The 15,866-nt window shown below is 46.8% G+C and overlaps 2 protein-coding genes across 3 annotated transcripts in view; both read right to left on the reverse strand.

Moving 5' to 3' along the window:
• LOC140694578 (transport and Golgi organization protein 1 homolog) overlaps positions 1-3,217 on the reverse strand; it is an 8,675-nt gene extending 5,458 nt beyond the window's left edge. Inside the window, exon 1 of the mRNA XM_072957739.1 lies at positions 3,085-3,217. Coding sequence (XP_072813840.1) covers positions 3,085-3,150 — 66 coding nt within the window. The 5' untranslated portion in view covers positions 3,151-3,217. The remainder of the gene's footprint in view (positions 1-3,084) is intronic.
• Positions 1-15,866, reverse strand: part of LOC140694577 (uncharacterized) — a 365,332-nt gene that overhangs the window by 239,394 nt on the left and 110,072 nt on the right. The window lies entirely within an intron of this gene.

Below are 15,866 nucleotides of genomic sequence, written 5' to 3' on the forward strand. Positions count from 1 at the left end.
TAATGTCAGACTTCTGAAATAAATAAGGATTTGTATAATTGATAATCTTGTATAATGTGATTAAAACTGTAAGAATGAAGTTGCATAAAAACAGAATTCAAAATAATCAGTACAAATAACTGACATGCATATTTCACAGTACTGCACCTACGTCCATTAACAGCCACCATGAAAATTAATTTGTATTTCTGGAATGTATGGTCACCAAAACAAAAGGCAAACACATAGTTTTGCAAAAACTTGATTTCTAAGTATTGTAGGAGGAGATAAATGCACAATGTAATTTGTATGACTCTAGACACCAAGCTTCCGTTTTGTGCAAATAAAACCTCTCTAGAAAGCAGCCTCTGAAGTCGGTAACGTCATTGTCAGCTGCTCTCACAGTTGAGGTCAGTAAAGTGTGTGCTAGTGCGAAACATGCAGTCTTTCAGTAGCCGCTGTCTGAGAGCAGTGGGTCTCAGCACAAAGGACAGACATGCAGATCAAAGGCACAAAGAGACAAACAGCATCTAGTCACTAACTCGTAAAACCCCCTCCGTCGCAGGCATGCTTGTCACACGCGGCACTGAGCGTTGGCGTCAGTAGCTGCCTCTTACCCAGATTCTACCCACCAGATTCTACCCACCAGGGCCAGTGGACTCAGGTCCTGTTAGCGGCCATGAGCAACGGAGGAAGAGGACAAGTTAGTTTATCTAAATGCTCAAAGCTGTGGTGGGAAAGAGGGCTTGACTAACCTGTGAGAACTCAGCCTCATTCCCTTTGAGGGAAAAAATCCCAACAAAGATGACCTAGAAACACCCTCCTTCGCGGGCTCAGAAGACACAGAACAGACTCTTCTTTGGGTGGAGTGTTCATGTGGCATGATTCTGCCTCAGTGCAAAGTGTTCCTGACACTCGATTTTTCCAGATCCCTAAGAATCTGGTGCACACCCATCAGAACAAACCCACTTAAGTCCATGGGGTGTTCTCAGTCTTTCTTTTTGGGGGTGTGGAGGTGCTTTTTCCTGAGAGAGTGAGAATTTCACAGTATGTACCTGAATTTTCTTTATATTTGGACAATTCTAAGGACACGTAGGACCCTTTCTGCTTTGGGGACTCACTCTGCACATGGACACTTCAGTAAAGAAAGGACGACAACTTGTCCACCTCCTGGTCATGTCGCTCCTAGGCATTTTCCCATTATAAACATCCCAGCAGGCTGCAGCCACTCATTTTCACATTGGCTGGGCTCTCAGGGCTCCCATCTGCCTAGTTGGACACAGAGTCCCTGGGGGCAGCCTCCAAGATGAGAAGGGAAGGGATGACTCAGAAGTTGCTAGAAGTCTAACAGAAATAAAAGCAAAAATAAACAAATGGGACCTAACTAAAGGAAACCATAAGCAAAACAAAAAGACAACCTACAAAATGGGATAAAATATTTGCAAAAGATGAGACTGACAAGAGCTTAATTCCAAGACTATATAAACAGCTCATACAACTTAAGAAAAAAAAAAAACCCAACCCAAAATTGGACAGAAGACCTAAACAAGCAATTCTCCAGTGAAGACATACAAATGGCCAATACACACATGATAAAATGCTCAATATCATTAATTATCAGAGAAATGCAAATCAAAACTACAATGAGGTATCACCTCACAACAGTCAGGATGTCCATCACTCAAAACGAGAAATGCTGGAGAGGCTGTGGAGAAAAGGGACCCTCCTACACTGCTGGTGGGAATGCAGTTTGGTGCAGCCACTGTGGAAAACAGTATGGAGATTCCTCAAAAGACTAAAACAGACTTACCATATGACCCAACAATCCCACTCCTGGGCATATATCCAGAGGGAGCCTTAATTCAAAAACATATATGCACCCCAATGTTCACAGCAGCACTATTTACAATAGCCAAGACATGGAAACAACCTAAATGTTCATCGACAGATGATGGGATAAAGAAGCTGTGGTATATTCATGTAATGGAATACTCAGCCACAAAAAATAATAAAATGATGCCATTGGCAGCAACATGGATGGACCTGGAGATTGTCATTCTAAGTCAAGTAGTCAGAAAGTAAAAGAAAAATACTATACCACTTACATGTGGAATATAAAAAAAAACACAAACAAACTTATTTACAAAACAAAAACAGATTCATAGACATAGAAAACAAACTTATGGTTACCAAAGGGGGAAAAAGGGTGGGAAGGGAAAAATTAGGAGTTTGAAATTCGCAGATAATAATCTAAAGTATATTAACAACTAGTTTATACTGTACAACACAGGGAACTATATTCAGTATCTTGTAGTAGTTTGGTAAAAAAAAGAATATGAAAATAAATATATGTATGTTCCTATATGACTGAAGCATTCTGTTGTACACAAAATGTTGTAAACTGTTGACACAACATTGTAAACTGACTATACTTCAATAAAAATATTTTTTAAATTATAGGGCTATTGAATATTTTTGTTAATTAAAATTTCTGAAAAGAATACACTTCAAAGAAAAAAAAAGTTGCTAGAAGTTAAACCAGAAAGCACAGATGACACTTCACTGTTTAACAGACCAGCACCAACCCAATGCTGAGACACCACTGCTCCCAGATGTCACCACCAGGAAGGGCGCACACACAGGACAGCGCACCGCACGGGGACTGGGCCCCAACATGCACAGCTTGAAGCAGGATCCTGACAAGCTTTCTGGGAGCATCTATGACTTCTAGTGAGTAAGAGTTTCTTACTTTTTAAAAAACAGCTTTACTGAGATATAATTCACACATTCCCCCATTTTAGGTATACAATTCAAAGGCTTTTAGTACATTCACATTTCCTTCTTTGACGCAATAAAATAACCATTTCAGGTTTCATCCTGTCAACTCTGCTGTGTTTGGTTCAAGAGGTCGTGACAGGACGCAGATCTTGATGAGGACACCGGTGGCCAGGGCCGCTCCAGGCTGGTCAAGAAACCTGCCCTGAGGGCCTTGGTCTGCACCAACGATGAGTTTCCACCAAGGACCCCATGAGAAAGCAGTGATTTAACCACAGTGTGAAGGAGCCCAGGAAAAAGGAGGAAACCCAATGTCTGATGTTTACTCACAGATGTGTTTTCATATCCAAAATACTCCAGCATGTGGGGCCAGAACAGCAGCTTCATCACCTCCATGTTCTGGTCCTCTCAGGGCCCTGAGGTACCCAGGCAGGAGGTGGGGGGTGAGAGGGGAGGGGAAGGGAGGGATGGGGAGGGGAGGGGAGGGGAGGGGTTGGGGAGGGAGTGTGACAGGAAGAGGGGTTGGGGACTTGGGAGGGGAAGGGAGTCACAGAAAGGATGAGGGTCAATCAAGCTCTTGAGGGGAGGAAGGAGGGTTCAGTCAAGGGAGCAGGTCAGGAAAACAAACGGCAGGTCAAGCGGACTCTCAGGAGCAGTTGGAAGGGACAAGACGCCTCCCTCCAAGCCTTCTCCTGTTTGAACGCTGCCTTGGCAATGCCTGTTGCTTTATACCCTCTCTCGACCAATCACTTGCCTCTGCCCCTGGTCCTCACAGTGGACATTCCGGGCGATGTCACTTTTAGAATGCTCCCCACTACCTGATCCCCCACCACTGCCATCCAACCCTGGGTCCTCTCTGCAAACTTTTCCAACCTTATGCTTTCTGGTCCTGCCCAATCCAGGTCCCCTGCCCCCTAATGCTGGTTGCTCCCTCCACTTCCTCCAAATTCCCAGGGTCTCCCATGGGCAGCAGCTGAAAAACGTGAGGGAAAGAATGACAGAACCAAGAGGAACCAACTGCACAGGCAGAGTGGGAGGTCTTCACTCCCCCTCACTCAGCATTGCATACAAAAGGCACACAGAATATCCACAAGACGGAGAAGATCTTAACAGCTCACCATCTTAATCACATCGCCACAGCCATATGGCCATCCTTACCTGTAGTACACTTGTAGATGACACATTAATTTTCAGTACATACGATACATGCATATAAATAAGCCCTGCTAGTTTAGGTTTAATTAGTCTTTGGAAGAATCTCCAAACTGTTTTTCACAGCGGCTACGCCAAACTGCATTGCCATCAACAGTGTAGGAGGGCCCCCTTCTCTCCACAGCCTCTCCAGCATTTCTTCTTTGTGAACTTTTGTTGAATGATGAACTTTCTGACTGTGTGTGTGAGGTGATACCTCCTAGTTTTGATTTGCATTTCTCTGATAAGGAGAGATATTGAGCATTGTTTTCGTGTGCCTGTTGGCCATTTGTTTGTCTTCACTGGAGAAATGCGTGTTCAGGTCTTCTGCCCGTGTTTGGATTGGGGTGTTTGTGTTTTGGTTATTAAGTTGTATGCGGTGATTATGTAGCCTAGAAATTAAGCCTTTGTCAGTCGAATCGTTTGCAAATATTTTCTCCCATTCAGTAGGTTGTCTTTTTGTTTTGCTTATGGTTCCCTTTGCGGTGCGGAAGCTTGTGAGCTCAGCTAGGTCCCATGTGTGTGTTTGCTTGTGCTTTTCTTTCTGGTGCTGGGGTAGACTGCCCTAGGAGCACATTGCTGAGATGTATGTGAGATAATGTGTTGCCTATGGTTTCTTCTAAGAGGTTTATAGATTCTGGTCTTCTGTTTAAGTCTTTAAGCTATTTTGAGTTTATTTCTGTGTATGGTGTTAGGCAGTCATCTAACTTCATTGACAATTCATGGGTGTGATGGAGAAGCCATATGCTGACGTTGTAAGTAGAGTATCAATTAGCCTCAAGAAAGAAGGGCTCCTGACCATTAGAAATGGGGAGACAAAAGCCGCCTGGCATCCTGGTGGGTAGAGGGGTGGGCAGTTAGATGAGGATGCAGGGAAAGAGAGCTGGCTCACATTCAGACATGATGGTGACCACGCACCCTTCCTCCTGCAGAAAATCTCACGTCCTGGAGAACTACCGGGTTTTGTTAGGAAACACCCAGCTGTACCAGCACACCAGGCACACCCAGAAGTTACCTGTGAGCCAGATTATCGTGTACCCAGACTTGGATAAATTTCACCCTTTTGGGAATGACATAGCCATGTTGCAGCTGCTCTTTCCTGTGAACTTCACCTCCCACATCATCCCCTCCTGCCTCCCAGCTCCTGGCATGCAGCTGCCCAGTAACTCGTCCTGCTGGATAACGGGCTGGGGCATGCTCAGTGAGGAAAGTAAGGGGGCATGGGAGAGGCCAGGGGGCAGATGAGGGTGGGGAGGAGGGGCAGGGAGGGGAGAAGGACAGAGGGGTCCCCAGGCAAAGTGGCCGCTGGACCTTGGCTTGCCGTGCCTCATTTCCAGAGGACCGGACTAGTCTAGTTCTAGTTCTGAAAGTGTGTGATCCTAAAGCTTCAGTGCTCTCTGAGTCCAGATCTCCGCAAGTCTGGGAATCTGAGTTTTGGACTCAAGAATTGGGTTCTTGGAGTCTTTCTAAGGCTTGACTCCAAGATTTTAATCAACCATGGATGTCAGATGACTTGATTCAACTCAGAAGTCATGGCTGGGGCCTGGACCATTCCAAGCCACTGACAAACACTCCTATTTCCCATTGCCATAGGAGGCACTTAGGAAAACTGGAGAGAAAACACATTTATGAACTCTGACCTCTGACCTCTGAGCCTGCAGGATCAACTTAGAATAATTATGACCTGAGAGTGTTTGGCCTCTCTGAAGCTCGCTGTGCTGTCCTTCCAACACAGGTCAACTATCTACTTTGTAGGCTTATTCGGTGAACTGAATAATGCAGGAAAAAGTTTGTGTTTTTTAGGGTTGAAAAAGGAGAAGTGTAGGCAAAGATTTATAAGCAAGAGTCTTTATTAAAGAAAGGAATGTTCATGGTTTGGGGAAATGCGTACAGTGCAAAATTAAGTGGAAAAAGCACATATATTTGTAATTATTTGGTACAGTGTTTCTCAGCAGAGGTGCTGCAGGCATTTTGGATGGACCGTATCTTCACTGGGTAGGATGCACCTGTTAGTGTGTCAGTAACTCTCCCTGTCATAGGACAACCAGGTCCCCAGTATTCCCACACCATACATGCACACACACACACACACACACACACACACACAAATACTCACACCAACACAGCACACCATGCTCACATCCACAAATACACACACAGAGACTGCTTCCCCTTGAGGGCAGGGACCCTGTCTTGCTGGTTTAATGTCCCAGCCTGTGCCCAGGGCCTGGCCCTGGCAGGTGCTCTGCTGCTGCCCCTGGGTCCCAGAGACCGTCATTCTTGCCTGCACCTCCAGACCGGTCTCCAGCTCCACCCTGTGTGCTCTGCTTTAGTCCCCACCAGCTGAATGTTTGCTTCAGAGCAGGGGTCGTGCCAGTCCCCTGCTCACTACCCTCAGTGCCTCCTCACTTATGCTTCGAAAAAGGTCTAGACGCCCTACCTCGGCTCTGCATAACAGCCTCCATCCCTCTGTGCTTATCTCCTGCTGCGTCCCTTGCTGGAGCCTGCCCAGCCGCAGGCCTCCTTCCTTCTGTGAATGTGCCACAGCCACTCCCTGATCGGGCCGTCGCCGAGGCTGGGCTCCCGGCCCCGCTTGCTCTCCCTGCTCTCCTGGGCACGACTTGCTCATCTTGGCAGGACTCATTCCTTTACATGAACAACTCGGCTCCTCCTCTGAGGAGTTTTACTGGATCACATGAGCTAAAATAGACAACCCCTAACACCACAGCTCCCTGTTGCCTTTACACCACTTATTAGATCTAAAATCATTCTACTATTCACTTCACTTCCCCGTCTCCCCCAACTGAGTATGTTCCTCTGTATCACTAGTGTCTAAAAGACACTAAACACGAGGACAGATGAATAAGGGAGTGAGCAGATGGGAGGATGGATTGGGGAGGGGGAGGGGGGAGGATGAGTGAGGGGAAGGGAAGATGGGGGGTGCGTAGGTGAGAGGATGGTGGGCAGACAGATGGAGTGAGTGGACACATCAGTAGGTGGAGGGGAGAATGGAGAGATGGGTCAAAAGATGGGTGGATGGGCAAATGGATGGAAGGGTGAGTGGGTGAACAGGACAAAAGGAGAGCTAGGTAGATGGAGGGAGGATTGGTGGGTAGAAGGAAAGGTTAGTGATAGACAAGTGGAGAATGGATGGGATGGTTTGAGAAAGGGTAGGAAGGCTGGTGAGTGGTTGCTGATCGCCCGGGTAGGGTATGTGTTGGGATTTGCGGAATAGAAGAGGTGTGGTCTGTTGCCATGAGGGAGGTAGAGGGAATAGGTTGAGTTTGGAGGAGTTCAGGAAACAGGAGGGGGCTTCTTAGGCAGAGGTAGAACTGGAACAGCGCTGCAGACCCAGCTGTGCCGAGACAACCCTGGGCTCGGGGCGCAGCGGCGAGCAGGGAGGAGGAGCGGGGAGCGCGGAGCAGCCCAGAGCTGAGCTGCAGCACCGTTCACTCAACTCCTCCTCGTCCTCGCAGGGCCTCTGCTCGAGCCCTTCCGTCTCCAGGAGGGGAAGGTGGGCCTCGTTGAGAACAAGTTCTGCAATATGTTATATGAACAAAGAGTTGGCCAAGGCAGGAACTACTCTGTGCATGAGGAGATGCTGTGTGCTGGGGACTTCTCGACAGGAAAGGCCATCTGCTGCGTGAGTGAGGCCATTTCTGTTCCTCCCTTGCGTGTTCTCAGGGCCTCAGTTTCCCTGGGGATGGGGGGGGTGTTGCCTCTGCTCTCCTTGTGGAGACCCCCAGGACGTCCTGCTTCCTCCCTCTCCGTGTCTTCCCGGGGCTCCAGCCCTTGGCAGCGTTCCCCCGGCTGCCCCTTCCTGAGCCCATTGTCCCTGAGGGCGTTACTGGCAGGACCTCAGACAGCGTCTGTTTTTGAGGCCTATTTTACAGTTTTGATTGAGGTGTAACATACTTACAAAAAAGTACATTCATAGTGTTGTCATAGGTGAGTGGTGGGCGAATCTTCACATAGTGACGCAACATGTGACCAACACCCCGGGGCCCCACTCGTGTCCCTTTCCAGTCACCAGCACTCAGGGGAAACCGCCACCTTCACTTGCAACACCTCAGATTAGATCATGGGTTTTCTGTAAGTAGCATTTATTTCCAGTTGTCAGTCTTTCATGGTCACATTCTGTGTGTGAGCTGCATCCCTGCTGCTGCCTATAGTTAGTTTGTTCATCCTCGTCGCCTTCCAGGACTCTGCTGGAGGCACTGAATTCTGTGGTCAGTTCTGCTTCTGATGGGTATTCTAGCAGTTTCCAAGCTGTCCGTTTCATTTCGCTTCCAAATGTTTCATATAGTCCATTCCATAGAAGCCCATGAGGAGAACTGTTGGATGAAGAGGTATGCGTGTGTTCAGCTCTGGCAGATGCTACCAGACACCTCCAAAGTGCTTGCCACAGGCCCCCCTCCAGCAGTGGGTGAGGCTCTGTGTCCTCGCCGACACTTGGCACTTTCCGTCTTTTCTCATTTTGATATCTTATTGTGGTTTTAATCTTCATTTTCATTAAATGTATTTTCGTATGTTTATTGTCATTGGATGTCTTCTTCTGTAAAGCTTCCCTTCCAGTTCTCTCCCCTCTCATCTTCCTCTTGGGTTGTCTGTCTTTTCCTTGAGGGGCTCTTGGTATATTTGTATATTTTTCTATATTCCGATATGAGTCCGCTGTTGGTTATATGGAGTGTGAAGCTCTCTTTCTGCTCTTTGTCGTGCCCCATGTTGTAAGTGGGCAGACAGGCCCAGAGAAGGAAAGTGGTACCCTAAAACAAGGCAGTCCAACCTGACTCCAAACCCACTGCCTCCCCCACAGGGCCCAGCCTCCCATGCTCACATCACATCTTTCACACAGACGGCACCGTGGGGTGGAGGGGAGAGTGTTGGGCTCTGGAGTTAGAGACACTGCTCTGCCACGTGTCCCTGCCCTGTGACCTCCAGCGGTCTTTTCACCTCCTGAGCCTGTGTCTTCGTTTGCAGTGTGGGATTCGGAGGCCTCCTTCGTGGCATTATGGAAAGGATAGTGCAATGAGTTGGATAATGTCCCCTAAATTTGTATCCACTTGGAAACTCAGAATATGACCTGTATTGGAAATAGAGGCTTTCCAGATGTGACTAGATAAGAATCTCGAGATGACACCACTCTGAATTTGCAGTGGGCCCTGAATCCAATGACTTGTGTTCTTATAGGAACAGAGACAGACACAGAGACGCTAGGTGTCAGACTTCCGGCTCCCAGAATCATGAGGGGTCGCATTTCTGTTGTTTGCAGAGTCACTCAGTTTGGGGTGATATGCTGTGGCACCCCAGGACACCCACACGGGAGGGGTGAGGTGCGCCTGGCCCATGGGAGGGCCGCGCTGATGGCAGGTTCCATGATGGCCCAGTGAGCTGCTGAGCCCGAGGGGGAAGCTTGGCCACCTGCCCCCTTGGTAGGAGGCGGACCCAGGTTTCCCGGTGCCCAGGCCCTAACCAGTGGTGTGGGCTTTCTGACTGTCTGGCCTGGCCTGTCCTTCTGACGGAGTCAGCTGCACCTAGAGGTGAAACAAAGGGCTCAGCACTCAGCCTCCCAAGTCCCCATCTGGCTGTCACCCTGGACCCCACTTCCAGCCTTGTCCCCCACCTGCCCTCCCCTGCAGAGGCCAAGCCCATGGAGCGCAGGGCTGGAGCCCTCTGTCTGCTTGCCCGCCGGACATGCACAGTGGCCCTCAACCTCGCTGCTCCTCTAGTTCCCCCCGGCTTGAGGACACCACTGAGCTGGACACCCAGGAGTCCCAGCAGGTGACCCCCTCCTGCCTCCCTCAGCCTTTCTGTCACCCAAGCCCACCTGAGAGATTCCTTCTAGATTCATCTTCTGCCACGTCACCTGCTCTGGCGCCCACCCTGCAACCCGGGGCTCTCTTCTCTCCCCTAAAGTGTCCCTCCCCCTGCACAGGGCCCCCAGAAACAGGTCTGAGGAGAGAAGGGCCACAGGGGCACTCAGCACTCAGACTGTGGGGCAGGACGGGCCTGGTTCCAGCCATTAATCTGTTGTTTACTGGGATTGTGGCCTCAGCTCAGTTTCCTCACCCATGAAATGGGGTCGCTAACAGCCTCCACTTAATAAGGTTCCTATAACAATTTGCGAGCTGTGTCTGGCACTCAGTAGGTGCTTGACAAGTGTTGGCTTTCATTCTCCTGGCCTGGTCTGCCCCCCTCTATCTTAATTGTACCTGTTCTGGGCCTGTCTTAGACCTTCCTGTCACTCAAGGTGGATTCCACTGCCTGGCCCACTCAACACACACATGCAAGTGTGTCTGTGCATGCGCGCGCACACACACACACACACACACACACACACACACACAGTTGGCTGTGTCTCTACAGCAGTGCAAACCACAGCTCACTTCGCATGGGAAATATTAGTGTTGGGGTTCCCTCTGGCTTCTGAGAGCTCCCCAGGGGCCAGAAGACTATTGGAACCCTTCCCATCTCCCCATGACTGGCCCAGAATCCATCATACTATTGGCAACCATGTGACTCATCTGCGTGAATCTTTGAGGCCTGGAGTGGACAAGGACCAGGCCTTCCCCTGGCCTTGAGCAACCAGGAGTGGGTACACTGTGAGGAGGGCTGAGAGCACTCCAGGCAGGGACCACAGAGGGGAGGAGCTGAGAGGATGTTGGCACATTCCCTATCTCCAAGAAGCCCCATGTATGACCCTCTTGGGGCTGCTGAGACAAACCTCAAACTGGGTGGCTAAAATTACAGAAATTTATTATCTTAGGTTTCTGATGGTCAAAGGTCTAAAACATAGGTGCTGGCCAGGCACGTTCCTTCTGGAGGCTCTAGAGAAGAATGTTTCCTTTCTTCTTCTGGTTTTTAAGGGGCCTCCCACATTCCTTGGCTCATGGCCCCTTCCACCATCCTCAAAGCACATTGCTCCAAACTCTGCTTCTGTCATCTTATCTCCACGTGTGACACATTTCACCTTTTCTGCTTAGCTGACTCAGGACTTAGCGGTCTGGCAATAAGCCTTGAAGCAATGTTCTCATCATTCTTCCTGACCATCTGCCTGGCGCAGTCCTTGTGTAGCCAGAAGGATCCCAGACGAACACCTGTATGGCAATAAAAAGAAAACTGGACAACTTAGAAGAAATGGACAAGTTTCTAGAAACAAACAGTCCACCAAAACTGAACCAAGAAGATATAGATCATTTGAACAGACCAATCACTAGAAGTGAAATAGAATCAACAATAAAAAAACCTCCTTGCAAACAAAGGTCCAGGACCAGACGGCTTCACTGGGGAATTTTACCAAACATACCAAGAAGAGCTCATACCAATCCTCCTCAAACGCTTCCAAAAGATTGAAAAGGAGAAAATGCTTCCAAATTCATTCTATGAAGCCACCATCACCCTGGTACCAAAGCCAGACCAAGACACTACCTAGAAAGAAAGCTATAGGCCAATATCATTGATGTGCATAGATGCAGAAATCCTCAACGAAACATTAGCAAACAGAATCCAACAACATGTAAAAAAAGGTCATACACCATGATCAAGTTGGGTGCATCCCCGGGACACAAGGATATTTCAACATACATGAATCAATCAATGTGATACACCACAGAGAAAGGACAAAAATCACATGATCATCTCAATAGGTGCAGAAAAACCATTGGATAAAATTGAACATTTATGGTAAAAAATCTAACCAAAGTGGGTACAGAGGGAACATATCTCAACATAATAAAAGCTACTTATGATAAACCTACAGCCAGCATAACACTCAATGGTGCAAAGCTGAAAGCCTTCCTGCTAAGATCTGGAACAAGACAAGGATGCCCACTCTCACCACTTCTATTCAGTATAGTATTGCAAGTCCTAGCCGGAGCAATTAGACAACAACAACAACAACAACAACAACAACAACAACAACAAAGGGAATGAATGGGATCCAAATTGGAAGAGATGGGTAAAATTGTCATTATATGCAGATGACGTGATACTATATAGAGAAAACCCTCAAGGCTCCACACAAAAACTATTAGAGCTGATGAAAGAATTCAGCAAAGTAGCAGGATACAAGAGTAACATACAGAAATCAGTGCCATTTCTTTACACTAACAATGAAATATCAGAAAAGGAAAGTAAGGAAACAATCCCTTTTAAAATTGCATCCAAAAACATAAAATACTTAGCAATAAGTCTGACCCAGGAAGTGAAAGACATATGTGGAGAAATACAAAACACTAAGGAAATTAAATATGACTTAAAGAAATGGAAAGATATCCCATGTTCTTAGATTGGAAGAATTAATATTGTTAAGATGGCCATACTACACAAAGCAATCTACAGTTTTAATGCCCATCCATATTAACCCAGGACACTTTTCACAGAACTACAATAAATTATCCTAAAATTTAAATGGAATCACAAAAGACCCAGAATTGCCAAGACAATACTGAAGAAAAAGAACAAAGCTGTAGGAATAACCCTCCCAGGCTTCAGACAATGTTGTAGAGCTACAGTAATCAAAACAGCATGGCATTTGTACAAAACCAGACATATGGATCAATGGAACAGAAGAGAGAGCCCAGAAATAAATCCACAAACTTTTGATCAATTAATCTTTGACAAATGAGTCAAAAACATACAGTGGAATAAAGACAGTCTCTTCAGCAAATGGTGTTGGGAAAACTGGACAGCTGTATGAACATCAGTGATGTTAGAACACTCTCTCACACCATACACAAAAATAAACTCAAAATAGCTTAAAGAGTTAAACATAAGGCAAGACACTATAAACCTCTTAGAAGAAAACATAGGCCAAACATTCTCCAACACAAATCTCAGCAATGTTCTCCTTGGGCAGTCTACCCAGGCAATAGAAGAACAAAGCAAAAGTAAACAAATGGGACCTGATTAAACTTACAAGCTTTCACACAGCAAAGGAAACCATAAACAAAACAAAGAGACAACCTATGGAATGGGAGAAAATATTTGCAAAACATGAGACTGACAGGGGCCTAAACTCCAGAATATATGAACAGCTCATACAACTTAATAAGAAAAAACAAACAACCCAATCCAAAAATGGGCAGAAGACCTAAACAAACAATTCTCCAGTGAAAACATACAAATAGCCAATAGGCACATGAAAAAATGCTCCACATCATTAATTATTAGAGAAATGCAAATCAAAACTACTATGAGATATCACCTCACATTAGTCAGAAGAACTGTTATTCAGGAGTACACAAAGGATAAATGCTGGAGAGGCTGTGGAGAAAAGAGAACCCTCCTGCACCGCTGGTGGAATGTCATTTGGTGTCGCTGTTACGGAAAACAGTATGGAGATTCCTCAAAAGACTAAAAACAGACTTTCCCTATGATCCAGAAATCCCACTTTTGGGCATATATCCAGAGGGAACCTTAATTCAAAAAGATACATTCACTCTAATGTTCATAGCAGCATTATTTACAATAGTCAAGATGTGGAAACAACCTAAATGTCCATCGACAGATGACTGGATAAAGAAGTGGTATGTTATACAATGGAATACTACTCAGCCATAAAAATGATAAAATTATGCCATTTGCAGCAAGAGGGATGGACCTGGAGAATGTCATTCTAAGTTAAGCCAGAAAGAGAAAGAAAAATACCTATGATATCACTTATATGTGGAATCTTAAAAAAAAAGAGACAAATGAACTTATTTGCAAAACAGAAACAGACTCTCAGACATAGAGGACAAACTTGTGGTTATCATGGGGGAGGGGTGGGAAGGATTAATTGGGAACTAGAGATTTATACGTATAGAACAGATAAACAAGTTCATGCTGTATCTCACAGGGAACTATATCCGATACATTACAGTAACTTACGATGAAAAATAATATGAAAACAAATATATATATGTTCATATATGACTGAAGCATTGTGCTGTACACCAGAAATTGACACAACCTTGTGAACTGACTATCCTTCAATAATATGTGTGTGTGTGTGTGTGTGTGTGTGTGTGTGTGTATGTATGTATATACATATACACAAAAAATAAAACAGGATCCCAGGAGGCCTCAGTGCACTCACCCCAGAACTAAGAAACCATGATAATGTGGTAAAGTCCCCATTTAGCACATATCCAGTATGGACCAGATGACATTCAAACAATTCAATGCAGATTCTTTCCAGTCCTGGCATTGCCCAGGTATCCTGGACCCTCACTGGCAGGTGGGCACAAATGGACTCATGTACACATTGACACTGGGATCTCACCAGCTTGAGCAGGAATGTGCACAGGAACTCCCTTCACAAGATAATCTTGGGAGGCCTCAAGAAAGTGGTTTCCCAGTGTCCACAGCCATCTAGGCATTGCCAGCAGTCCTAGTCTCTGGCCATCTCTCTAGTTGGAGCTCTACCACTGAGGTACCACTACGCCTAGCTATGTGCCCACCACCAGCATCGATCCCTAAGAGCTCAGCTGTCTCTGGAAGGGGGAAGACAAACATTCCCTCCCTTGGTGGTAAACTCAGTTATAGGGGTCTCAGGCTGGGTTGCTTAGGCCCTGGATGTCAGTGAATTACTGAGATGACATGTGGTTACCCACACTCTCCACTAGGTCAGGGGAGCTCAGGCAGTTCAGCTGCAGCAGTAGCCATCCACTGGCCCTAAACTCCTATTCTCTGCCCAACCACAGCAGACTTGGGCTGGCTGTGCCCCAGGGGCCTGGCCTTCATATACCCTGTTCCTGAAGTTAGGTGATTCTCTGCCCATCTTGTATGCTCTGACCTCTAACCAAGGGATCCCACTATATATCTTATCTGCACAACACACTGACCAAATTTCAGCTCCAGCCCAATCAGTTTCCCCATGGCCTGAAACCAACTTAGTGCTTAGTAGTATTATCCTGCTTTAGTTTTTGTTTTGTTTTTTTTAAGATAAACTGAAGCCTAGTAGGTTTTAAGTAGCTTTTCAGAGGTGACGTAGGTAGGAAGTAGTAGAACAAGAATTCAAAACTTGATCTCTCTTGAGAGAACTTGAACATCTTTGTCCTTCTCACTCCTGCATGTTGTACCCAGATGCCTGTTACCCCGTCTGAGTTCCTCTCATCACCTGGGGAAGGCTTACTCTAACCTGTCCCAAGAGCATACCCCAGATACCCACTACTGAACAGAGAGACTAAGGTAGGGGTGGAGGGAAAGGGCTAAGCAGGGGACAGAAGGAGCCAGTTAGCCTGGGAGTGGGGCCTGGCCTGTCACTGAAGTCACTGGCAGGGAGAGGGACTTGAAAGATCTGTGTTCAGGGGCTCCCTGCCCTCCCAAACGGTGTGCTGGCATGGGCTGCTAGTGCTCATTGCCAAAGTCAAACACAGACAAGCTACGGAGGTAAGAAGAAACTAACAGAAATCATAGGCTTCCAGTTTCTAGTCTAGAGTGTGAGGAACTTGGAATTCATCCCTCCCATCCTCAAAACAAGAAAAAATGAACAGACTGAAAAGAAACATCTCTTTCTAGACCCATCAGAGAACTGAGGTCACAGGGCAAACCACTGTCCTGAGAATTGGAGAAGGAGGCAGATGCTTTATACGGTACGATCAGAGAAGGCCAGGCCCAGTGTGGGCAGGGACTAGAACCAACACTGTGACATGCAGGCCCCAGGTCCAGCTTTCTCCATGGGATGAGCACTCCAGATGAGGGAAGCACTAGCCTCTCTCCTGCTGGTCAGGGCTGGCACAAGCTGTGATCACAGCTGTAATGCTCAGCAGATCCATGGCTGAGTCAATGGGCAGCACTTACCAGCTTTGACAGCTGTGAGCCTCGGCTGTGGTCAGTGCCCATGAAGTCTTGAGGAAGGCCAGCCTTCCTCCTGCAGGGAGGCAATCTCGAACAAGTAAACCTCGCCCTCTAGCTACTTCAAGAATCAAAACCCAGCC

The sequence above is a fragment of the Vicugna pacos genome, unplaced genomic scaffold, assembly GCF_048564905.1.
Source record: "Vicugna pacos unplaced genomic scaffold, VicPac4 scaffold_40, whole genome shotgun sequence".
NCBI classification, from domain to species: Eukaryota; Metazoa; Chordata; class Mammalia; order Artiodactyla; family Camelidae; genus Vicugna; species Vicugna pacos.